At 45.0% G+C, this 26,460-nt stretch overlaps 1 protein-coding gene across 2 annotated transcripts in view; it reads left to right on the forward strand.

Moving 5' to 3' along the window:
* Gipc2 (GIPC PDZ domain containing family member 2) overlaps window positions 1-26,233 on the forward strand; it is a 70,599-nt gene extending 44,366 nt beyond the window's left edge. The window contains exons 4-7 of one of the 2 annotated variants that reach the window (XM_085677545.2): window positions 14,844-14,890; window positions 14,927-14,950; window positions 17,964-18,045; window positions 25,772-26,233. In XM_085677545.2, the coding sequence (XP_085533671.2) occupies window positions 14,844-14,890; window positions 14,927-14,950; window positions 17,964-18,045; window positions 25,772-25,920 (302 nt within the window). In that variant the 3' untranslated portion in view covers window positions 25,921-26,233. Of the gene's footprint in view, window positions 1-14,843; window positions 14,951-17,963; window positions 18,046-25,771 lie in introns of both variants that reach the window. The other variant, XM_048453590.3, reaches the window with a different exon arrangement.
* Window positions 26,234-26,460: the final 227 nt, after the last annotated feature.

A 26,460-nucleotide genomic window follows, 5' to 3' on the forward strand; every position in this document is an offset into this window, starting at 1 on the left:
CTACTTTTTGTCTTGTGGCTTTATTCCCTGTACTCTGTACTGCCATGCTGCTTCCTCTCCATCTGACTGGTGACTCTCTCCTTCTTCCCTGCGTTCTCTGTGTCTGGCTATCCTGCTTATACCTCCTGCCTAGCTAATGACCACTTAGCTTTTTAATTAAACCAGTCAAGTGGCAAATCTTCACAGTGTACAAATGATTATTCCACAGCAATTGTTTTTTGTTTTGTTTTACACTTTTTGAAAAGATTTATGTGTATAGTGTTTTGTCTACATGAATGGTTGTGCCTGGTGCCTGAGGAAGCCAGAAGAGGGTGTCACCAAGAACTGGAGTTAAAAGTGATGAGCTGCCAGAACTGGGTGCTAGGAACCAAACCCAAGTCCTTGAGAGAGCAGCCAGTGCTTTTATCCACTGAGCTATCTCTCCAGTCCCTGTTCGGACATTTCTTATGTATGGAATTATGGAGTTACATTTAAAACACACTGTGGGAATTCAATGGCATTATGAGAGGGGACATAGGAGCAGGTTGGACTGGGTCAGATGGATTCTCTGTGAAAATTGCACTTGAACTTGCCCTGGGAGGGTGAGAGGGACATGTTCCAAGGCAGGAGGGTTTCTGCGGGTGATAGTGAAAAGCATGACCCTGCAGGAGCTGTAAAGGGTCAGCCTGCAAAAGTTGCTTAGAGTAATGTCACCGGAGCTTGTAAACAGGCGGGGAACACATACGTTCCTTAGAATAATGTCACCGGAGCTTGTAAACAGGCGGGGAACACATACGTTCCTTAGAATAATGTCACCGGAGCTTGTAAACAGGCGGGGAACACATACGTTCCTTAGAGTAATGTCACCGGAGCTTGTAAACAGGCGGGGAACACATACGTTCCTTAGAATAATGTCACAGGAGCTTGTAAACAGGTGGGGGACACGTACGTTCCTTAGAGTAATGTCACCGGAGCTTGTAAACAGGCGGGGGACACGTATGTTCCTTAGAGTAATGTCACAGGAGCTTGTAAGCAGGCGGGGAGCGCGTATGTTCCTTGGAGGCTGATAGCGAGCCATTGCATACTGGCACAAAGGAAAGTTACAGGGTTATGTCAGAAAGGCCAGTATTGCTATGGCTAGCTCTGACCAGAGGAGAAGCTAAGGGAGGTGTTTTGCTAACAGTTTAGGAGAGAGGGCGTGGTAAATGCTGAGGTCTAGGAACTGCAGTGGGGATTCTCAGGAGAAAGTAGCCCCGTGAGGGTGGGAGCTGGGTTGCTGAGACCTAGGCCAACGGCAGGGACGTCTCCAAGCCAACCTTCCTCCCAAGATTTCTGTCCTGCGAGGCTGAACAAAAGAATGGTGGTAAGATTAGAAAGGGTCACTTGGGATGCAGAGTAGCGCTGGGGAAAGTCAGGGAAGCTTCGGTTTTGCACATATATTGCATTTTATCTGTTATCGAGACATTTCAGACACGTATTTTATCTCTCATTGACACAATACTGTTTTGACCAAGGTTTAAAGTGTTTATGAGGGCAAAATGGCATGCTCATGAATCATGTTTCAGTGTAGTAGAGCTCACTCTGGCCTTCTAACGTACAGCTGGACATGGGTTTAACATTTGTCACAATTATCCTGTGGAAAGAACTGAATGAAGGCTCTTATGGGGTGTGGCAGATGCTTGAGATGAGTTCTAAGTGAAATCTGTCTAAGTATTTTCAGTCTAAGACCCAGCTAGCTACCACTATAGAGACTCTTTTTAGCAAGCTGTAAACTTTTACTGAAGACAAAAATTTACCAGGTATGGTGGCACATGCCTTTGATGCCAGCATTCAGGAAGCAGAGGCAAGCAGATCTCTGAGTTTTGACACTAGGTGGTCTATCTAGAGAGTATGACCCCTTCTCTAGTCCCCACAAGGAAAAAAAAAGCATGAAAAAAGAAAAAAGAATCGATGCTGGGATGTAGCAGTTGTAGAGTATTGGTCTAGAATGCCCAAAGCCCTGGGTTTGATCCCCAGGAGCACATAAACCAGGACTTTAAGCATCTTCTACCTGCAATCCCATCGTGTGGGAGATAAATGCAGGAGGATCAGCAATTCAAGATCACCTTCGTCTAAAAGTAAATTCAATGCCAGTATGGGCCACGTCTTAAAAAAAAAAAAATCAACAACCAAAAAGTTGTCAACTAATTGAAAAAAAAAAAACAAACAAAACCCCAAAACTAAAACCACGGTATGCCTAGAGCACACACACGTTTCTGACGTGATTGCTAACTCCCTGTGTAGAGCTGTGACCTAAGGGACCGCCCTCCATGCCCAGCCCTTTGATCTGCTGCCAAGTAACCTCAGCGGCTCAGGTATCCAGTGGGAGGGAATTTCAGATGAATCATTCTGGAGAAAGCTGGGGAGTGTGAGGGCCTAGTCACGCAGCTGGGAGGGACTCAGGGAAGGAGCTCTCTCTGCTCTCTCCTTGTTTCTGGAGTCTTCGACTCTGCCGGGAACAGTTTCTCCTCTGTTCTGCTCCCCACTTTTCTCTTTCTCTTCTTTGGCTGTGGTCTTGCCATTTTTACCCTGGATGGCTGGGCTTCTGCTTACACATCACTTCTTAAGGGAAGACTCCGGCCCCTGTGCAGGAAGTACAGGAGCCCCGTTGGGCCTCTCATCACTGCAGGTTAAGGTGTTGAGAACATGGATTTGGGGCGCTGGAGAGAAGGCGTAGCCGTTAAGAGTACTTGCTGCTCTTGCAGGAGGCCAGAGTTCAGTTCCCAGCACCTACATCAGGTCCCTCACCACCTCCTGTAACTCTAGTTCCCGAGGACCCAGTGTCGTCTTCTGGCCTCGGACAGCACCGGCTCTCACGTGCTTTTATCCCTCCCACAGGTCACATATCCATATAATTGAAAATTAAAGTAAATTTTTGGGAAAAAATGAACATAGACTTTCAAATGAGAACACTTCAGTTGATTCCCCAGGTTGTACTTCTAAATTTGTAAAATAACACCAGGGCTGGAAGGGCTGAAGCCTGGGGTTGATTTCAATGCTGTGTGAAGTCACTGTTTTCCCACTGAGTAAAGTGATGGCGGGGGCTACCCCTAGTGAGTTTGGTTTGTAATGATCAGTCCCAGAGACTGGGTCAGTTCTGAGAATCCCGAGACAGAAGTGAAATCAGGTCCAATTGGCTCCCTGGAGCTTCTGAAAAAATGTTTGAAAGAAATAAATTTTAGGCATATTAAAAGCTTATGATTATGGATAGTATAGTGTTGGAATGGAAGACGGTGGGGAGGAGGGAGAAAAAAGGGGGAATTATTAGACCCCTCAGTGTTTTACCTGAAGCAAATCTTTTTTTTTTAAAGATTTATTTATTTATTATGTATACAACATTCTGTCTCCATGTATAACCGCATGCCAGAAGAGGGCACCAGACCTCATTACAGATGGTTGTGAGCCACCATGTGGTTGCTGGGAATTGAACTCAGGACCTCTGGAAGAGCTGCCGGTGCTCTTAACCTCTGAGCCATCTCTCCAGCCCCATGTTCCAGGCACTTGTTTTCTTTGGCATCATGGTATTACCTTAACATCCAGGAGACACTGCGGCAGTCAGTGATAAACCTGTTATGTTAAAGTCTGTTTTGTGAGTTTTTGGAGTTTGGGGCTCTGAATGTCCCCAAACTCATTATTGTTTCTTACCACCTGGGCTTTTGGCAATCCTTGTACCTCCGGCTCTATGTTTAATGATGGTCCCTGTAATAACAGCTGAGTGGTTAACTGGAAATTTAAGCAGGACATTGGAGATACAGAGAAGCTGGTAAAGCAGACAGGAGAAAGAGGAAGAGGAGAACATATGAAGTTTTTGGCACAGAAGAGTTTGAGTACGGTGATGAGAAATTTTATTTTTCTGGAACTGGAGAAAGAGTGGCTGAATTTGGTGTCCTCTGGAACTCAAGGGAGCAGGGCCCTGTTTGAGTTACCATATATGAGGAAGTATCTTGAGCTGGAAGAGTAAAAGGTTTAAGATGAGACAGGTGGATCCAATGAGAGAGTTCGTTGAGTTTGGCAGCTGTGGGAGTTACAAGAATTACTTTAAAGGGGCCCTGCCATTTAGGGGAAAGGGGTGAGGTGTGTTGGTTTGGGGGAGAGAATAGTACCTAATCTCCTATTTTAATTGGTAGTGGGCATGAATTGGCACAAGGTTGACGTAATAAATAGTTGGTAAAATCCCATAATAGGGAGCAAAGATGGGATAATAGTGGAGTAAACAGGTGATCAGGAAGGGGAGAGGTTTTAGGTGAGAGGCTGGGGGTTAAAACCGGCAGCCCATACATGAGTTCAAAGGGCAAGATGAAAAGGCAACTTTTGGGGAGAGCCCTAAGCCTAAGAAGGGACAGAGGCAAAGTTTTACCCAGTTTAGGTGAAGCTCCTGTGACATCTTAATAAGAGTATTTTTTAATGAACAGTTAGTTTGTTCTACCTTCCCTGAAGACTGAGGATGGTACGGGGTATGAAAATGCCAGGGAATGCTAAGAGCCTTAGATAAAGTCTGAGAGATCTGGGAGGTAAACTCTGGGCCATTATCCGACTGAAGAGAGGTTGGGATTCCAAACTGGGGGATAATTTCTCTGAGAAGAACATGGGAAACCGTCTGGGACCTCTTGGGAAATGCTTCTTCAGTCCACTCAGACATGGTGTCCACCAAAACCAGGAGATATTTAACTCGTCTGACTGTGGGCATATGAGTAAAATCAAACTCCCAGTCAGTTCCTGGAAGGGAGTCCCTGGCCTGGTGTGTGGGAAAAGGGAACCCACGATATTTGGTCTCGGGATCTGACTTTTGACAGATTTTACAAGAGGCAGTGATAACTTTTAAGAACTCTAAGTCCTCAGGGGTGGGTTGGAGGTGAGCCTTGACAAAATGAAACAGAGCTTTGCTATTAGGATGAAAGAGCTGATGGGGTAAGACAGAATTTGCTGTATGTTAGGAGGTGTCTGTGAGAATGTGGGCTGTGCTGTATGAGTTTAGACTTAGGGAGAGACAGTGAGAGTAGATCAGAAGCTAAAGCTTGACCAAACAGGTGTGGGCTGTCCCGGAATCCCTGGGGAAGGACGGTCCAGGTGAGCTGTGTGAGAGGTGAGTGCCAGGGTCAGTCCAGGTGAAGGCAAAGATAATTTGAGATTGAGAGCTGAGAGGAATACCAAAAAAGTATCCTTAAGATCCAGAACTGAGAAGTGGGAGGTTCTTGGGGGATAGTGGAAATAAGTGTATAAGGGTTTGGCACTACAGGATGAAGAGGGACCACTGTGGAGGTAATGAGCCAGAGGTCTTGAACCAGGCGTTAGGTTCCATTAGGTTTTTTAACAGCAAAAAACTGTTAGGAGTGTTAAAGGGAGAAGAGGTGGGGCGAAGTAGCTTTTTTTTCTTAGAGATCAGAAATAATAGGCTTAAGTTCCCTAAGGCTCTGGAGAGAGAGAAGGTACTGAGCTTGGGTAATGTTCTTAGTAGGATCTTGTAATTGGATAACCATGGGGGAATGGTGTTTAGCAACAGAGGGGTTTGGGGTGTCCCAGACTTGGGGGTCCACCTGAGAGGCTGATAGAGGAAAAGACACATTGGAGCTGGGAGGTTGGGAGGCTAGAAGGAGGAGAGGGGAGCTGTTGGTGAGTCTGAGGTAAGGTAAAGAAATAGAAGCTCCTACTTTTGCTAAAAAATCTTTTCCCATAAGAGGTACGGGGCAGGTTGGCATGACTAAAAATGAATGAGTGAGATAAATACCCCTAAAAACACAGTTAAGTGGTGGGGTCTGCTGAGGTAGATAAGGCTGTCCTCCTACCCTGATAATAGGGAAACTAGAAGGAGAGGTAGGACCCCCAGAATTCCCTTAGTACCAAGCATGTGGCCCCAGTGTTCAAGAGAAAGGAGATGGGCCGTCCTGATTCCACGATGTTTACCCGTGGCTCTCTGTTACAGATGACAGTTGTGGTCAGGTCAAAGGAGCCTGGGCAGCCTCACTCATCCATGACCAGACCTAGAAGGTCAACTTGGGGATTTTCTGGGTTTGATGTCTCCATGCCATGATGTGCACAAGGACAATCGACTGCCCAGTGTCCTTCCCTATGGCATCTCGGACAAGGTCTCACGGGGCCAAGATGAGGATTAGGGCATTCTTGGGCCCAGTGACCAGCTCTACCACATTTGAAACACAGGCCTGGAGGCTCTCGAGCCCCGGGGGGCAAGGGAGCAGCATGGACGGAATGAATCGGGTGGTCTGTCACCTTGGCCGGTCAGCAGGCTGTGGCTAACACGTGACAGTGTTTGCGGGCTTTGTCATTCCTCACATGGTACACCTTAAAAGCCAACTCTAAGACTTCTGCCTGTGGGGTCAAGGGGCCTTTCTCCAAACATCTAAGCTTAGCCCTAATGTCAGGGTAGGACTGAGGAAAAAAATGAGTCATGAGTAACTGTCTGCCTTCCATGGTTTCTGGATCTAAGTTAGCATATTGTAATAGAGCTTTAGTGAGGTGTTCCAAAAACATGAAAGAATTTTCCTTCATATCTTGAATGACCTCTGAGAGCTTATTATAGTTTACTGGCTTGAGGGCAGCCTTACAGAGACCTGCCAGAAGGCAAGTCAAAAACTGGTCCCTAGCTAAAATTCCACCTGGGGTGTTATAATCCCAGTGTGGTTCCTGCTCGGGGGACTGTCTCTGCCCCCCGAGGGTGTGTTGCATGTGTTTGGTGAACCTTGTCTGCATGTAGTCTAGCCTGCTCCCAAACTCACCTGTGTTCTTCAGGAAGTAGGTTATTAGATAGGATCATATAGATACCATGAGAGGTGATATCTAAAACTGGGACTTAGAGCTTAGATTAGTAAAAGGCTTGGATGTAAGGAAACTCCTTCCATTTGCCTGCACGCTGTCAGTAGTTAGAAAGCTCCTGTAGACTATTGGGATCAAAGGTGCTATTAGGCGGCCACTGATAATTGTTATCTAAATTGTAAGGAGGCCAATTTTTGAACAAAGATGGAAAAGTGTGGGAATCTGTAAGTAGGGCACTAAGGCCTGGGGTTTTAGGGCCTCTAAAAGGCATCCCAGGGGGGAGGCTGGATTGATGGTCTTAGGTGGCTTGCTACCCATTGCTGAAACTGTGAAAACCCATGAAAACAGTAACACCACAAGGCTTATGGGGGACGTCTCCCCTCTACAGGTGGGGTGTGACAGCGGTGAACACCGCAGGGCTTGTAGATGAGCATCCTCTATCTACAGGCTGGACTGACTGGCTCCAGTCCAGGCGACTGGGAAGACAGAGAGGCTAGAGTTGTCTTTCACAGCGGGGACCCCTGACAAGTGGTCCAAAAGTAAACAAAAGAAAAAGAAAAAAAGAGAAAGAAAAATCCGTGGGACCCTGGGCCCCCAGTCAAGGGAGGGCTGACCTTGGGTCGTCCAAACACAATTTCAGCTAAGGGAAACAATCCAGAGGATAATGTCAGTCAAGGGCTCAACCATAGCCATGAAAGCCGTGTTTGGGGCCTGTCCCCCATTTCTAAGAACACCAGAAGATTTCCGGGAGCTCAATGGTCAATTTCTCAGGTTAGGAGAAACGGTTAAGCTGACCAGAATGAGGAAACTCAACAATTGAAGCCAGTGATGTGTGGAGAGGTCACGCTCAGATAGATGGAACACATGGAAAACATTCCCAGTTCCGGATCCCAACCCCAGGGGAGGGGCTTGGGGTGGGAGAGCCATCTGAGTCACGGCACCAATGAAATTACCTGGTACGAGTGAGAAGGATACATGGAACATGCAACAAACCTGCTTAGGAGTAAGGTCGGTGTGGAGAGAAAGAGAGAGAGAGAGCTGAAGATGGTACCTCCAGCATTTAAGGGCTGCCTAGCATGTATGCACAGGGGGATGACCTGGTTACTTCATATGCAGATGACAGAGCTCACGCTTGCATGCAGGGCTCACACAGTTGCATCAGATGTAGGTGATTCAATCATGCCACACATGGGTCATGCAGAGTCTTTTAAGATCCTCTGGGACCATTAGGCACTTCTGCCTGAGGACTTGTTCACACGTGTGTGGCTCTGGAACCCGAAGTGTCAGTCGCATTGCAGCCGAATTATTACAGCAAGCGTCCCTGAGTTTGCAGCGCCGAGACTGTTGCACAGTTCTGCCTGCACAGTCAGAAAGCTACCCCTCCTCCACATTTCTTTCCCCATTGTGCAGCTCAAGATGGAAGCTATAGGTAGGCTTGGCTTAGGTGAGCCAGCTGAGTACCCTACAGGGCAGTTAGAGGAGGACTGTTTCCCTTTCTGGGATGGAGGGAAACAGAGACCAGAGTACTAGGATTGTATTTACCACCTCGGCTCTCCACTAGACCCTCCCGTGTAAGGTCTTCCATCAATGAGACAGACTAAAGTCTCTCCAGCATGGAGTAGCTGCGAAGGCTTTGCTTTAATCTATATCCTTTGGGGGATCTGAGTGGAGTTGGGGTGGGGGGGTTATCTGCTGTTACTCTAAATTGAAGTGAGACATTATATAGTTTTATGTAAGAGAAGGATAAAATATGTGTTAAGACATATAAGACACACAGACATAGACACACACATACACAGAGATGGGGGGGTGCCTGTGACCCTAGTGTCTGAAATGACAATGGCTTGAGTTTATGAAGAGGAGCTTTGGCATATTTCTTTTTTTTTTTTTTTTGTTTGTTTGCTTTGGTTTTTATGAGACAGGGTTTCTTTGTGTAGCCCTGGTTGTCCTGGAACTTACTCTGTAGATCAGTCTGGCCTCAAACTCACAGAGATCCACCTGCTTCTGCCTTCCATTCTGAGTGCTGGGATTAAAGGCATCACCACTGCCCGGCTTTTATGTTGTTGCTGTCCTTGTTTTGGTTTCTCATCTTCAGATAGAATGTGAACAGCTATGTTCTGGAGCAAGTGAAGAGCAGATCTCTGTCTCTGTCTCTTTCCCTTCCCACCCCCCCTCTCTCAGCAGCAGCAGTCAGCTATGCTTAGCTCTGCAGACAACTTCTGCTTACATATAAGGACTTCCCTCTCGAGTTGTAGGTGGAGGCTCTGAGGACGCTAACTCAGGTGTTCAGAGCCTAAAAGTCCACGCTTTCAACCACTACCTGTGGGTCACAGCACAGATTTGGTGGAAGGATGATTGTCCCATGGGGGAACCGTTAGCCATGGCCCGGGTCCGTAGAACACAGCTGTGAGATGTGAAACTGGATGAGCCACACTGAAAACCGAGCGTGAAGCAGGTCGGCAGGTCTCAGGGCAATCACTGACTCCTGAAAGGTCTTTCTTTTGGGTTGACCACACATACCAGCTCAGCCTGTTTCACTCCTTCCTTTTGGGGTCTCACATAACTGGCTTTGAATTTACTATGTAGCCAAGCTGGGCCTTGAAGTCCTGGCCTTGAAGACCTCTGTCTCCTGAGTGTAAGCGCCACATCTAACCATACATTTTCCTTATATAATTACAATCTAATGAACTCTTAGTCAGATGTGTGAGACGTTGGTTGTTAAACTACTTTCCCTAATCTCTCAGGGCCATCTTGCCCACACCCCTCCTTTTTCAGCTCTTCTGGAGCTGTGCCAGTGCACTCGACCTAATTTTCAGGGTGAGTGTAGCTCCCCGTGCCGTCAGCTCATGTTCTTTAGAATTAAATCATTTAATTAGAACGAAAGATAAACGCCCATGAGAAGGTCTGGGGAGGAACACAGCTGTCTCTTGGTGTGTGAAATTCAACTGCAGCAGCAGCCAGGCCTCACAAGCTGGGGTATTTATACCCTCAGTGATACCTGAGGCTGGTGTCCGTGCACCTCCTGGGTGGCCTGGGGAGCCCTCAGGAGTGGGTGCAGTCATTCCACAGGTCAGGACTGGTTACCATAGTCTACAGTCTGAGTGATGTCTTCTCCTGACTCTTCCCAGAGAGAGGCCTTGTGTCCACCCATTTCTGTGAACTGACAGATTTAGGGCTTGGCCTGGCTGCCCAGACATGCTTAGGTAGACTAGACCCCCAATTAGGCCAGACTACCAGCCTTCAGAATCTGTAAGACATTCCCCAAACACTAAACCTGTCGTCTCCTCCACCACTTCAGCCTGAGTTGCAGGATCGTCCTGCCTGTTTTCATGTTCGGACAAGTTGACTCAAATGTCCCAGGAACCTCCTCTAATCTTGGAAAACCTGGGCAAGGGCAGTCTGGAGGCTGGTATAAACCAGAGCTTAATGTTTAACTTCTGCTTTGGTGCCACCAAGTGGTTAGTTTGGATATGACATGCTGTCATATGGGAAAGCTGGCTGTCAAAAAACCAAAGCAAACAAAACAGCAGCAACAACAACAAATCCCAAACCAAAGAACAAACAGAACAAAACAAAAGGTGATGATAAAAATAAATTCTGTGACAAGGAGATTCCGGGTCAGTGACAATATTCTGCATGATATCAGTGATGGCGCATGTCGTTAAGCAGCTTCCCAGACGAATAGAATATCAAAAGCGAGCCTCAGTGTCAGCCATGAACTCTGGGTGATGGGGACAGGTGGTGCGCCTGCTCCTGCTCACTGGGGGGGGGGGGTGGGCTGGTCACGTGGTGGCTGTCTATGAGGGCGTGGAGTATACGGGGAAACTTCTGTGCTTTTTGCTCACTTTCTGCAACTTTAAAAGTAATTTATTAATGATATACACGTCTACTTTTATAGTTTCCCCTTTTAGATTCTGGTTGGGTCAAAGAGTAAGATATAAGGAAGAGACTCGTCTGAGCCTCTTTTTTGTTGCTGGGATAAAGTATCCTGGCAGGAAGTGGAGGAAATGTTTCTTGTAGCTCACAGCTCCAGGCTATGGTCCATCCTAGCGGGGCAGTCAGGGCAGCAGGAACTGAAAACACCCATTTCTTATCAACAGTTGAGAGCAGACAGAAGGGATGCACACATACACACGACTCAGCTCAGCACCTCTATAACCCAGGAGCCAAACTCAGGGAGTGGTGCTGTCAACTTTCAGGATGGGTCTTCTCACATCAATTAGTGTGCTTGTGACAGTGTCCCATGGAGGTGTGCAGGGCCCATCTGATCCAGACAGCCTCTCACGGAGACTCCCTCTCGTGTGATTCTAGACTGTGTCAACTTGAGAATTAAAAACCACCTATCACAGAGGCCAGCTGAATTCACAGATCATGCCTTTCTGAAGGTACACGGTTTAGCTTTGTAAACACCAGAAACCTACTCTTGGTTCAGCAGTATGCAGAGCTGTTTCATGTTCCAGGTCTGGTTCCCAAACCCATGAGCAACACTCGTTGGATCAGAGGCTAATATGCACTCAGTTAGCCACATGTACGCAATGCTAGAATAAAACATGTGTGTTGAGTGGTTTACTGTCAACTCTGCAGGAAAATATCCGTTTGAAGACAAAGGACACAGTATGCCTGGCCGGTGGTGTGGTGACATTGTAGTGGTGATGGTGTCACCGGGCCACCTACCTGCCGTACTTGCTGTGCTGTTTAGTCTTCAGAGAAATGAGTGGAGTGATGTGGGCATGCGGGCAGTGCGTGTTTTTTAGTTAGTACATGGTGAAACTTTAGTGTGGTGCATGTCCTCATGTGTGTCGTTGTGTTCTCCTGTTGAGACCACCGAGCTAAGTCTGACTGTAGCCAGCTTTCTTTTGGGCCACCAGCCAGTTTCTTAATCAGGACATGGAGAACTGGTATTAGTTTTGAGTGCTCTGCCTTAGCTCTGCTCTTATTTTAATCCGTTTCTCTTTATCTACATTTTTGCCTTGAAGGTTTTTTTCCTGTTGTTGTTGTTTCGTTTTTTGAGATAAAATTTCTTTGTAGCTTTGGAACTATCTCTTGTATTGTTCTTTAAAAATAATATGATGATGGGATGTCCCGGGCAGCCTGTGAGCCAGGCAGAGGCCACCGCCAGGGCAGTGCAGGGTCCCCGGGCGAGCGGCAGAGTCAGGCGGCTGGATGCGGTGGATGGCAGAGTAAATGAACATAAGGCTATACATAAAGCTAAACTTTTATTACTTAAAGAAAGGGAGACATAGGCAAACATAAAGAGAGACAGAAAACACGTGTATACATGGCAAGAGATGGACAGGAAAGAGAGAAGCCAAGATGGCAACAAGGTCAGAAGTGGCTGGAAGTGGGCGTGGTTAGCTCTTAAAGTGACCGCAAAAGAATAACATCTTGTAGACTAGACTGGCCTCAAACTTACAGAGATCCGCCTGCCTTGCCTCCTGGAGTACTGGGATTATAGGCGTGCACCACCACCATCTGGCATGCTTTGGGGGATTTTTACCTTTCTCTCTCTCTCTCTCTCTCTCTCTCTCTCTCTCTCTCTCTTTGTATCTTACTTTCATTGCCTTGTGTCTGACTGGTGGCTGCCTGGCTTCTGGCTCTAAATGTGTGCCCTCTCTGTCTCCCTGGTTCTCTCCTCTCTCTCTCTGATTTCTCCTCCTACTTATTCTCTCTGCTTGCCAGCCCCTCCTATCCCTCTCCTGCCTAGCTATTGACTGTTCATCTTTTTAATTAGACCAATCAAGTGTCTTAGGCAGGCAGGGTGAAACAGCAACACATTTTTTCATAATTAAACAAATGCAGCATAAACAAATGTAACACATCTTTACATAGTTAACAAAGGCAAGCCGGGCAGTGGTGGTACACGCCTTTAATCCCAGCACTCGGGAGGCAGAGGCAGGCGGATCTCTGTGAGTTCGAGGCCAGCCTGGGCTACAAGATGTTATTCTTTTGCGGTCACTTTAAGAGCTAACCACGCCCACTTCCAGCCACTTCTGACCTTGTTGCCATCTTGGCTTCTCTCTTTCCTGTCCATCTCTTGCCATGTATACACGTGTTTTCTGTCTCTCTTTATGTTTGCCTATGTCTCCCTTCCAGGACAGGCACCAAAAAACTACAGAGAAACCCTGTCTCAAAAAAAAAAAAAAAACCAACAACAACAACAAAAAAGCAAAAAAAAAAAAAAACAGTTAACAAAGGCAGCAGAAACAATGTAACACAGCTTCACGCAGTTAAAGTAATATTCTGCAGCATAAAGTGTAACACATCTTAACATAATTAACAAAGGCAACAAAAACAAATGTAACACGGATCCACACAGTTGAAGTAATATTCTGCAGGATAAACAAATGTAACACATCTTTGCCCAGCTAAAATAACATTTTACAACACCGGAAATTGCTACTTTAGGGATGTGACCCTTGCTGTGAACACTGCTATTGCTGGCCAGTGTTGAAGACAGACTGACCTAGTCTTTCTCATTGGGCACCGTGCTCTGAGCAGCTGGGAATTCTTTCTTGCCCAGAGACGTGTAGTGACTGACAAGGACAGGCTGGAAGGGTTCCGGAAAGCTGCTCAGCCACTGACGAGCATTCGGGTGTTCTCTCTCCACCATTTATGGCTTCCTTCCTTGTGGAGAGCCCGTCTGGTCATCCTATGGTAACTTTCAGAAGAGAACTTGGGCTTTGGAGAGTCTGTCTCTAAATTCAGTTTAAAATGAATGTGTAAGATTCTTAATCACATCGCCCTAGATTCCCAACAAGAAAACAAAATTTGGCAGAAGATGGGAACCTGTTTAGAGTTCCTATCAAGAAGGCATCTACGTGTACCAAGGATGCCTGCACCCCTGTGTGATGCCTGCACCTCCAGAGCTTGCATAGACCTCTCTACCTGCTGCATCTAGCAGCCTGTGCTGTGAGTCTTCACTGTCTGCAAGCCCAGCTGTCTCCTCAGTGGTTGAGCCCCTGGGCCATGTTTTAAGCTGCAGCTGCAGGGACCTCAGCCAAAGGGACCTGGGCACATTTGCAGAAAGTTATGGACTGATAACCTGCACTTACTTAGATGCTGATGATTTCTTTTTATTTTTGCCAGTGTGTTATTTTTAAAGGGTTGGGTATAGTGGTTTAAACTGGAAAAAAAATCAGAAAATTCCTACAAACCTCTGAATATCTAGTTTCTCTGGCAAACAGTGAATCTGGCTAAGCAGGGTTCTCGTTCCCACAGGGCGTGTGTTACTGGAGAGGTCTAAATGGGCACACGCCTTCCAGTTACCCTCCTTGTCTTTCCCTCGGGTGCATTGCTGCTTAGGATTAGTGCCTTGCAAAACCACTCTTGGTGTGCAAAAGAAAAACAAGCAGGCAAAGCCCGTCCCAGGACAGAGCTGGGCTCTTTTGGTGGTTCTTGGTGTCCCTGGGATATTCCTTCTTTGGAACTGCCCCAGGTTTTTTTCTTTCTGACCTGACCCTTTGGTATGCCACCTTTGAATTTGTTCTTCCAGCTTCTGGTCCCTGTGGGTCTGCAGTGTTGTTGAATAAGGAGTGTAGAGTCTGGGATCACATGATATGATTTTAGCAATCCCCCTGCTTCAGTCTTTCAAATGCTGAGATTAGTGATGAGCGATCATGCCTGCAACACTTGGTTTTGGATCTCGGGCAGTCCGTGTGGTGGGTGGAATTCTGTCTTATAAGGCATCAAATTACAGTACTTCGTCTCTTCTTTAAGACGGAGATCGAGGCCAGATGAGATTTCTTGACTGCTTTCTGGCCACTCACACCTTTTTGACTCTGAGAATAAAGCCAGTCCTATGACTTCTTTCCTGAGGCCTCCAGCCCTTCTCACTGTGTGCTTCTGTTTAGTAGATCCGACTGTCCCTTAGACACTCCCCTCTGAGAATAACAGAGGCAGGTGGGCGTGCTGTGTTTTAGGTAATTCCATAGAAGGCACGCTCCTTATCAAACCTTCCACAACTGCACCTTGTTTCCTGAAGGAGACGACTCCACTTTCGCACAGTCCGTTGGAATTTGATCTGAGCTCATGCCTTTCCTACTCACGTGTTTCCACAGAAATAGGACCACGGACAAAAGCTGGAAAGACATCGACAGAAAAAATTGGTACTGCAAGAGGGACCCTTCGTCTGAGATCGAAGGGTCCTGCTACAGTGGAAGAGCTGGTATGTCGTGTTCACTGAGTCCCTATTCTGTTTGCACACACACAGTTATGCACATTTACAGTTATGGACATTCCATTTGCTCATATACAGTTACTCACATTCCGTTTGCTCATATACAGTTATTCACATTCCATTTGCACATGTACAGTTACGCACATTTATTAGAGCTAGAAATAAAGCTAAGTAATCATAGTAAAATGCAAGGTTGGATGCTTTGAATTTATCTCTTCATGCAGTGTTTCCTCCTGCTATCCACCGAGGCATTAAGAGGAAAATACACCAAAGCATGGGAGAGAGCCTGAGGTTTGTGGGAGTCCCCTCCTCCAGCAGGTCACTAGTCTAGACTTGAATGTGGACATTTGAACTACCAGGGGACATGCACTTATGAAGGCTGTTACGACGGAAGATTATATCCTAGATGTCCAGTCTCCTAAGAAAACTATTTTCGAGTCATGTCTGACTCTGCTCCTTCATCCTCTGCACTCCTCCTGCCAGGCACACCTTGTGGATCCAGATCTGCACAATTTCAGACTCCGACAACCTCCCCTCTGCATGCACTGGGACTCCAGGCACCTTCTCCAACCCTGGAGGCTGCTGGACCATTCCCTGTTCTCCTCCCTTTCCTTCTGTACTGGGTACAGCAGCCAAATTTATCCTTTAGAGATGCAAGTTGGGGGAAGTGGGGTTTCCTGTGTCCCGAGAATGAAAGCTGTGGCCTGACCCCACATTTCCTCTTGGATGTCATTCGCCACTCCCTCTGGTGCAGTCAGGTTCCTCTCATCCTCACCAGCTCTCAGTGTTTCCTTTGCTCAGGGTGTTAGGGCTGCTGTTACCACGGTCCCCTTCCTGGTATACTCTCACCTTCTTCATTTTTCTGCCTGTGTATCTCCTTACCTACAAGTCTTTTCTGAATATCTGGCGCAAGTTGCAATTCTCTGCCTTTACCTCTTCTTAACCTTAATTTTCCTCAAAGCACCAAATATGGCTGACTCATATCTTTATTTTATTTAATTTCATCTGTTGTTATTTCATAGTCTTGGTCACCCAGCGTAGAATCTCATGTGTCAAAGGAACTCAAGTTTTTGCAGCATCAATGAATTAATTATGGATTTATTTTAGGTTGAGGAAAGCAAGGGCTTCACTTATTGACTGACTGTCAGTGCAAAGGTCAGTCTCCGAGTGGAAAATGCCAGAAGGTGAAGAGACAAATGGAGGGGGAAGGTGAAAGAAGAGATCAGGATGCGCAAGGGCAGGAGCAGGTCTGCCTCAGGATGCGCAAGGGCAGGAGCAGATCTGCCCACCCCAGTGAGGACAGTGCACGATGAAGTCCACGCAAAAACCCAGAGATGTGTTTCCATGGAAATGCCACCTCTCATCAGGTTCACACTTAAGATTAGCTAGCAGAGAGGCAAACACAACTGTGAAACACGGTAGAGTCAGAGCGTTTTGAGAATGAACGGTGCTGAATTCTGTATGCCTCAACAGGGTAGGGCAGGGATAGTTGACCGACCCGTTCCTCTGCTCATCACACCCCCTGGTGGATTGCTGAAGACTGTCCCTGTCCCTTCAATCAATGAACAAGCCTGCACAGAGGACAGCAATCTGTAGGAGAATGTAAAATCAGTGGGCGGCAGCTTGCAGTGGGGCACTAGGAAAAGGCTCTTGTGATTCTCTGTTGGGGCTGTGAGGAAGATGAGCAGCCTTGACACATTGTGTGAAGGAAGCAGGGCATGCTGGGCAACTCCACGTCCTGTGGGGATGAGCATCATTTTCCAACCGTGAACATAACCAATGACTGTCTGTTAAGCACTCTGTAGTTCATGAGGTGCTGCAATGAAAGGAAGGAAGCTAGGACATCTATCTGCAATCTCTCGGGGAGCTAGAAAAAAAAACCATTCAAATATAAGCATTAAAAATCCATCCATTTGCATAGTCTGCATAATTAATAGGTCAATTAAAACTAGCTCATAACGAAAGGAAGCTAGTTTGATGCTAATATTAAATCAGTACAAATACACCCTGTCATGTGATTTACACTCACACATTACACACATGCACCCAAAAGCTCACTCATTTACCTATACACACTTATATAAACACATATACCCACCCTCTCCACACATGTATACAGTCACACATAATGCACTGGCATTTTCTCATGTTTGCATTCACACACACTGATAATCCCAGCACTGATGAGGTGGAGACTGGAGGCTCCCTGGGACTTTGCAGCTGAATCAGTAAGCTTCAGGTGCAGTGAGAGATCCTGTCTCAAAAAGTATATGGGAGAGCAATTGAGGAGAGCTCTTAATATTAGCCATACATGTACATATACACGGAATACACACAGACACACAAAGACATACACACATGAACACACACACATATACAAACAGACAGACAGACAGACAGACAGACACACACACACAGACAGACAAAGAGTTTGGAGATTCTCAACCTTTTAGTGGCCTATGACCCTCTACTTTCTAGTCATGCGACTGTACTCTCTGGGGACTTTTTACTGTGACTGTAATATTCTCTTCTATCGACTTTACAAACTCCTGTGGACTTACCACATGGGGCTTCTGTTCACAGTGTCTCTCCCCTGTGTTCTGACACCTCTCCAGCCCTGGAAATACACTTCTTAAATCACTTTCTTCTGAAGACTCTTCTGGCTTCTGTACCTCTTACACCCTTTAACTATTGTCTAATCACTCTTTCGTTTAGGTGTTCAGGACTTGGGGACTGTGCTCTTCTCTCTCTCTCTCTCTCTCTGTCTCTCTCTCTCACCCTCCCTTCCTCCCTCCCTCCCTTCCTCTCCCACAATATTTAATGTTGACACTACAGCTAACTATTTACTGTATTGTTTTACATTTAGCTATAAGGTTACAAGGTATATTCCAGATAGGTCCATTAAAGTTAGCTAATGGACCAGCTATTTCCTGCTCTGTGTGCCCTGACGTCAAGAGATTTTATTGTGTAAATGCATTATCTTGTCATTCTCTCTTTAAAGCCCTCTGAAGCCAAAGCGAAGGCGATCGAAAAGGTCGATGATCTCCTGGAACTGTACATGGGGATTCGAGATATTGACCTGGGTAAGGCCACACTGTCAACGGCAACTTCTGCGTTCTTTATAGGCGATAGCCAACCATACACTTCAAGATGGAAAGGCTTGTGGAGCACAAAAAAGCATAAAACAGTAAAGATGAATGATTTTCTCAGCTACTTGCTGGGAGGTATGACTGCTAATTTAACTTAAAATTTTATCTAAGCTGGGCGTGGTGGCACATTCTTTTCACCCCAGCACTCAGGAGGCAGAGGCAGGTGAGTTATCTCTGTGAGTTCAAGGCCAGCCTGGTTTCCAGAGCGTTCCAGGACAGCCAGAGCTACGTAAGAGAAAAATCCTATTTCAAAGAAATAGAAAATTTAGTTAATCTAATCTAGACACTGTGAATAATACCACCTTTAACATGTTTTAGGCATTTAAATACTCATGGAAACATGGAGCTAAATGCTGCATATGTAAGGTTTTCTTATCTGATGTGCCACATTTACATTGGTTTCTGGCTCAATTATATATTATGATATTAAAGTTGTACACCATTTAACAGGATTCCTGAAATAGAAAGAAAAAGACACAAGACTCCTGAGTAAGGATGACTTAGCAGTGGGATTTCTGGGTGTTTCCTAGGTTATTTCTTATGTTTGTTTGTTTGTTTGTTTTTTTTTAATACAGTTTTTTTTTTGGTGTGTGTAACAGTCCTGGCTGTCCTGGAATTTGGTTTTGTAGTCCAGGGTGGCCTCAAACTCATTGAGATCCACCTGCCTCTACCTCCCAAGTGCTGGGATTAAGGGCATACACCACGACTGCCTGGCCCTAGGTTATTTATTATGTTACCATGAATGTGTCAAGTTCTTGTTTTACCAACTAAAACTCTACTGGCAGCAAATGCTGCAAAACGAAATGAATGCAAAAACCCTAATTTCAACTGTATTAAGTAGGAAAAAATGGGAGAAATTTATGTTTTTTTTAACTAAAAAAAAAAATTCAGAGATGGGTCTTGTCTTCAAAAATGGCTGGATCTGGGCGCTGAAGCGATGGCTCAGAAGTTAAGCGCTCTTAATGCTGTGTTCACTCCCGTGGCAGCTCACATCTTATGGCTCCAGTTCCAGGGTTCTGATGCCCTCTTCTGGCCTCCATGGGGACTGCACTCACAGTACAGCCGAAACACTCACATAAAAGAATGCTAGACCTGTAACATATATACAGTAAAAATCCATGCCACTGTAAAATATTTGAGACTAGTGGTTGTTCAAAAGTGGATTCAACAATCCACCCTTTTATACCATCACATCTATACCGTATCCCCCCTTTTCCCCTCAGAAAGAGATCCCTGAATCTAACCTCCTTTGTTTAGCTTTTGATCAACAAAAACTTGTAACCAGCTCCTCTAAATGATTACAAGCATCCATAACCCATTGAATGACGAAAAAACACCCACCCCACCTCTTAAGAATGTGGCATTGTGTTATCTGGACTACTTCCTGTTGTCTGGGGGCAATGGCATCTTTGGGGAATCCCGAGAAAACTGAGATAATGGTCAAGTTCAGGAAGCACTATCTTTAATATTTGTTGTCTAGTCTCTATGTGATGGGAAAGCACAAAGCTTATCTGTAGTCCTGATTAGAATAGTCTATGAGGCTGGATCACCTTAGTGAGCAGCCTTGAAGCCATTCTGGATGTGGAACTCTGAGAAAACTTCAGCAGAGGCACTCTGGGAGACTGGATCACCTGGGCCACCTCTTCCCACTGGTGTCTGGTCTCCTTACTCTGAAAACACACGAACTTTCACAGGTAACATACATATCTTCATTAACACAAGTATGGATTATGCATTGTACATAAGCCAGTCAAAGATGATTTTTTTGTTTTATGTTTGAGCAGTAAAATATATATTACCTGCCTTGTAGGTTTTCTACATTTATTTCTTTATGTCTGTAGCCAGGATTTTCAGGGGGTCTCTCCCTATCAAACCTGATCCTCTTTAACTTTGAATGAATCTTCAGCCTTTTGTTTTCTGTGGAAACAAAAGCATAACCTCTTCCCCAAAGCAATACATCTCCTGAATTCCATTTTAAAGTTCAGTCATTCCTATACTATTGAGGCCGGTTTAACTCAGCAGTCTCTTCCACAATCCAGTGTCCCTCAGCAGCTGCCATTCTCTGTTCAATAGCATTTTAAAAAATTTTAAAATTAACACAACACCATATAGGATCAGACTATATATTTTCCATTTTTGTGTGACTTATCCTTTTTATATTATTTTATTTCTTCTTTAAAGACTTTATCTTGCTCTTTATAAACTATTTTTCTATGATTATCTATACCCATGTTTTTTTCTTTTTTAAGCCTACACGCATTATTAAACATATTGTGCCTTTTCAGAGGTTTTATGTGTCTGGACCTGGCTTTTCTAAGCATTTGTAGTGTTCTCTGACGGCGTGAGACAAATCTTTAACTGCTATGCCAGCTGCCAGTGCATCTCAGCTTAGCACATAGCGCTGGCCACTGGCTCCAGCCCACAGGCTGTCTCTGTATGCTGAGCCTACTGAGAGACCTTGGTCACCAGTAAGCCATGCTAAGAAGCTGCATTTGACTCTGTGTTTTGAATTTTTTTCTTGCTTTCTCAGACTTTATGTGGATGTATAAGGCTGGAAGTTGGGCACCATTTATAGGTGGATTTTTCTTTGAGCAGCCAGCTCACAAAAAAACCTACACGGAGACTTATTGATTATGAAAGCTTGACCTTAGCTTCTTAGGCTTGCTCCTAACTAGTTCTTATGCCTTAAATTAATCCATGTTTTATGTGGCTTGGTTACCTTTACTCTGACCTGCCCATTCTGCTTCCTCAACATCTGGCTGCTGACTCTCCCTTTCTTCCCAGAGCTCTCTGTCCCCAGAAGTCCTGCCTAACCTCTTCCTGCCCAGCTAATGGGCTCTTTATAAGCCAACCACGGTGGCTCATCTCACACAGCGTAAAGGAATATTCCACAACATGTTAGGGGAACAGCTGACATGTGACCTCCATAGGCATAGAAGTGACATAGACCAAGGAAGACAAGGGTCTGCAAGTTCAGCTGCCCTGGCCCCCAGGGCCACCTGGTTTCACCTCGCTTTGAGGGACCCAGGAGAAGACACACTCTCTCTCACGCCCTCTGTTCTTCTATTTCTTGTTTCCCACTTTCCTTTATGACTACTCTGCCAGTATATTGTGACTTTGTCGTATTTCTAAAAGCTTTTATAGTTTATACTACTTCTCTGGTTTTGTTTATGTGTTTTTGCACTATTAGGTGACCTCCTTTAGACTTTTGTTTTCTTCTATTAAGGTTTCCCTTCAACCCCCTCTTATAGCATCCTCCTTCACCTCCTTCACCCTTTGTTTCCTTCACCGTGGGCCTCTTGCGGCCTCTTCCTCTCCATCATATTATTCTCTCATTTTTTTTTTGGTCTCTACACTAACCTTAAATAATTGTAACACCATCTCACAGTCTACATTGTCCCTTTCTGTTTATGATAATTGGCCATGTTGTCGTAGGTTTGAATCTAAGTGCAGCACCGTGTCTTGTTGGGTTGCTCTTGTTGCTGCTTGAATATTTGTTTTCTCCTCTCTGAGTGGTGCTGGGACTGAACCTTAAGAGCAACAGCTCCCCAAGACCCCAGATGAAGCTGCATGAAATGTGCAGCCGACAGGTGCACACCTCTCAACCCAGAAAAACAAGAAGCATAAAAAGCCAGGCAATATCACTTCTCAGCCAGTCAAAGGATCATAAATCTGCAACAGCTGAATTCAAAGATACTAACTAAAATGGGTAAAATGTCAGACAAAGAATTTAAGAGCCTGTAAAAAATGACCAGGGACTTCACACAAGATACATAAAGATACATAAAAGCACATAAATGAAGTAATAAAATCAATCTTGAGTGTAGGAAAGAAAGTCAGTAAAATGGAAAAGAAATTCAACAAGAAAATTGAAGTTAAAAAAAAAAATGTCCCAGGTGCTATGGTGCATGCTTTTAAAATGACAGCACTCAGGAGGGAGAGGCAGGTGTGTCGGGGACCAACCTCAACAAAAATACCACTTGCCAGGGTAGAGGTATGGGGATTTAGAAAATATTAGTAAAGATTATGATGATATGAATGAAAATAATAAAACAGAGAAACATAGAATAGTATCAGGAGTGAATTCCAGTGAGTACTGAAATTTGCCTGCGTTTTATTTTCAATTGCTTTAAATACCTCTGACCCCAAAAGGTAGGAGTAAGAAAAAAAAAAAAACCTGTATTAACATGATACAAGGAAATGAACACACCAATTGAAGGTCACAGGCTACATTCTGTTGCTAGAGCAAAACAAGTCCTGCTCACACCCTAGACCAAAACAATCTGTAGGCAAATCACTCCCTGGATAGAATCCAAAGTTATCTCCATAAAGGAACTGGACCCTTAGTTGGATCCTTAGACTTTTGTTTGAGTTAGGAACGTATCTACTTCTCTATTCCTGAAGTAGAAAGCCAGGCTATTAGCCACACCTGTTGACAATAACCTTGAGAGAGCAGAACTCTCTGCTAAATCTAGGTGGGATTTTTGTTTGAGGTAGAATCACAATAACCTTGAAGGAACTAGAGGTAAATTCCAACTCTCTGATCTTTGGCTAACAGGAAATAGGCTCACATTTTCAGGCCTCCACACAGGTGGATCTCTGTGAGTTCCAGGACAGCCAGGACTGTTACATAGAGAAATCCTGTCTTGGAAAACCAAGAAAAAAAGGCCCTTCCCCAACTCCCCAGATATATTATAGCAGAATGGTGGATAGTAGTGCAAGTGTTTATAAATGAATCTAAGACACAAGTTTTTAAAGATGAATTTTCTGGGTGGATGAGATGGTCCAGTAGGGTAAAACCACTGCCCACCAGGCCTGGTGATCTAAGTGTGGTCCTAGGGATCCACATGGTGGAGGAGAACGCTGCCTCCTGCAAGCTGAAGTTGTCCTTTGACCTTCACGGTGCACACGTGGTGTACCAGATGTCCCCTTCTCAAATGCATGTGTGTGCACGCACACACGCACACACACACAATGTAATTTTAAAAAGAACCTAATAAAAAATAATGAATTTTCTCTTGTGCTCAGAAATCTAGACCATTACATATTCTAAAAAATTCATTGAAATCACCCAGTGGTCCCTTGTCAGTTTAGTTAAATATCTGTAGCAAATTCCTTCAATTGACACGAAGCCATTGCCATCAAACATGATTAGTAGTGAGATCAGTCACTTAGGGAGGCAAAGTGTGAGGGAAATAATTATTTGAAGAGTGTTAGCTGTTGTTAAATTAGGAATTAGGAATTTCCTTCTTTCCTTCCTTCCTTCCTTCCTTCTTTCCTTCCTTCCTTCCTTCCTTCCTTCTTTCTTTTTCTTCTTTTTCTTTTCTTTTTGATACAGGGTTTCTCTGTGTAACCCTGGCTGTCCTGGAACTTGCTTTGTAAACCAGGCTGCTCTCAAACTCAGAGATCCACCTGCCTCTACCTCCCGAGTGCTGGGATTAAAAGCGTGTCCTCCTCCCCCACAACCTGGCTTCAAATGAGCCTTTATAGGAAGCAATTTTGAGAATGGATGTACCTCAATGGTTGTTAAGTTAAGCTGATTTTTTTTTTCAACCAGCTAGGCTCACATGGAGTACCTTGGGATGTTATTTGTAAAGGAATAAATTGCTGGAAGCTGTGGAGTCCCCTGGAGTGAGCTAATTTAAGGATACATTATCATACTTTTATTTGGAAGCTTTAGACAACAGTGTTACTACCTGTGGACCTACAGTGTTTTCTGATACCAAATTAGGATTTTGGAACTAACTATGGCAATTTCAGAATTTTTTTATTTTGAGGTAGGGTTTCTCTGTAGCTTTGGAGCCTGTCCTAACTAGCTTTTGTAGACCAGGGTGAACTCGAGCTCACAGAAATACACCTGCCTCTGCCTCCCGAGTGCTGGGATTAAAAGCATGCGCCACCACTGCCTGGTGGCAGTTTTAGAATTTAAAAAATGATCCCATTAAAAAGGCTAGAGATGTGTGGGAAGGCAATTCAAATGGTAGTTTCTAAGTTGTTTTCCCCACAGCGTCTTATGGCTGGTTAGAAAGGTATACACTAATGATGTTTCATAGGGAGGAACCTATTTCTCCCTTGGGTTCCTTGCCTTGGTCAATGAAGCCATGCCCACTGTGACGAGCTCCTTCTACGCTGAGATCAATGAAATCTGGAGTAGATTTTTATTAAAAAGTGCCCTGCAGGGGCTGGAGGAACGACTCATTGGTTAAGAGCACTGGCTGCTGTTTCAGAGGAGCTGGCCCACAGAGCATCTCAGTCATGTGTGACTTTCTATCACAGGGGTGTGCCACCCTCTTACAGCTCCACAGGCACCGCCTGTGTATGGTGTACAAGCATACATGCCAGCAAGACACCCAAACAACAACAACAACAACAACAACAACAACAATAACAGATACATCTTTTTTAAAGTGTGCATTGGAGGCCTGAGGGTAAGACTCATAGAGCAGCTACCTGGCATCCATGAGATCCTGAGTTAGAGTTCCAGTAACACACACACACACACACACCCATATATGCTCACACCCCATATATGCACTTGCCTTTATATACATACACATATTCACACATATATGCACCTATACATGTATACATATAAATACACACATATAATAAAGATTTTACATAATAGATTAATTTTTATACCTAAAAGTTCTTTAAATATTTACAAACTTAATGGAAACTAAGTATGTTGGTCCAAGTTTTGTGCCAGTAGGAACATAAAAATATTCTCAGAGTGGCCACAGGAGGTCAGCACTTAGCTGTACTATGTGGCATTAAAAAAAAAAAAATCCTTTATGGTTAGTGCTTATAAAGGGTGGAGCAAAAACGTAGGTGACCTTCAAGGGCTTCTAGATCCTGGGGTAAGTCCTTTGGGGGGGTGTGCTCACGGGATGCTGTTTCCCAGACCTAGAACACAGGGTTTGAGTGTCTTGCTAGGACGGCAGACCACACACACCATCTTAATTTTCTACCCTAAACCAGAAGGCGATCAAGACGCCATAGAACTCAGACTGCTGTGTGCTGAAAACTATTCCTTCCCAGAGAGAAGCGTATACTGCGGCTGTCTGGGAGCAGGACATGGATAGAAGGCACAGAGAGTGTTAGCCTGTGGGGAAGTCAGGGGCTATGTGTGCTAATGTTCCTGGTGAGGTAGCCATGGGGCTTTCTTAGACTGTGTCTTCCACCCATCAGAATGCTGGAGGGTTTGCAGAGAGGACTCAGTAAAATACTTCTCTTGAACACACAAGTTTGATCCCCAGAGTCCATGTAAAAATGATAGACGTGGTGGTGTGGGTTTTAAAACTTAGTGTTGGAGAAGTGAAGACAGGAGGATTCCTGGAGCTGGCTGGACAGCCAGCGGAGCCTCCCTAGTGAGCCCCAGTCCAGTGAGGAGGGCACAGTCTCAAAAAGAGGTGAATGGCGTTTCAGCGGTTGACATCTGAGGTTGCTTTCTGGTCTCTCTATGCACGTGCATACACTCCGCACCAGATAAGACCAGACAAAACAACACAGCCCCCAGAGAACGCTAAAGCCTCCCAAGTGATGGTTTCTCAGGTTGGGGACAGACGATGGGGACAGCTTCACGTCTGATGCGGTGGACAGGGTCAGTCCTCCGATGCTGGCGCATGACTCTTTAACTTTGAAAAATTATCATTGACAGCTACGACCATGTTTGAAGCCGGAAAAGACAAAAGAAACCCCGACGAATTTGCCGTGGCTCTTGATGAGACTCTGGGAGACTTTGCCTTTCCTGACGAGTTTGTGTTTGATGTGTGGGGAGCCATCGGCGATGCGAAACAAGGAAGATGATGGTGTGGACGATCATCCTGCAGAAATGGCCAGAGCACTTCCGGAGGCAGCCTTTTTGGGGACTCTTGATAACTTCATGACCTCTACTTCAGCTCCATGTGTATGAGATTCAGTCTATGACATGTGATTTGATTTATGGATAATGTTTAATATAGTTTTCTGTGCAGTCTGCTTAAGATGAATTGAAGTCTGATCCATTTTAATATTTGTTCCAGAACTTCTAAAAGTGATTTTTGAAGGAGCATCTCTACACAGGTGGACTTGACTCCTATTGACATGCCTTACTTCCCACATTAAACAGTTGCTTACAACAGCTTTGTGGGTATCTTTTCCTGCAATATCTTAAAAAAAAAACTGTGTATTTATCATTGCTATATGTGCTTGTTTATGGGTGTACCACGTGCATGTAGTATTTGAGGAGACCAGAAGAGGGCGCCTGTAACTGTCTATAACTCTCAGCTAGAGTTATATACAGTTGTGAGCTTTCTAAGGGTGCTGGGAACTGAACCTGGGTGGTGGGTGGTTTGCCAGTGGTCTCTA

The sequence above is a fragment of the Myodes glareolus genome, chromosome 17 (genome assembly GCF_982192425.1).
Source record: "Myodes glareolus chromosome 17, mMyoGla1.1, whole genome shotgun sequence".
In the NCBI taxonomy this organism is placed as follows: Eukaryota; Metazoa; Chordata; class Mammalia; order Rodentia; family Cricetidae; genus Myodes; species Myodes glareolus.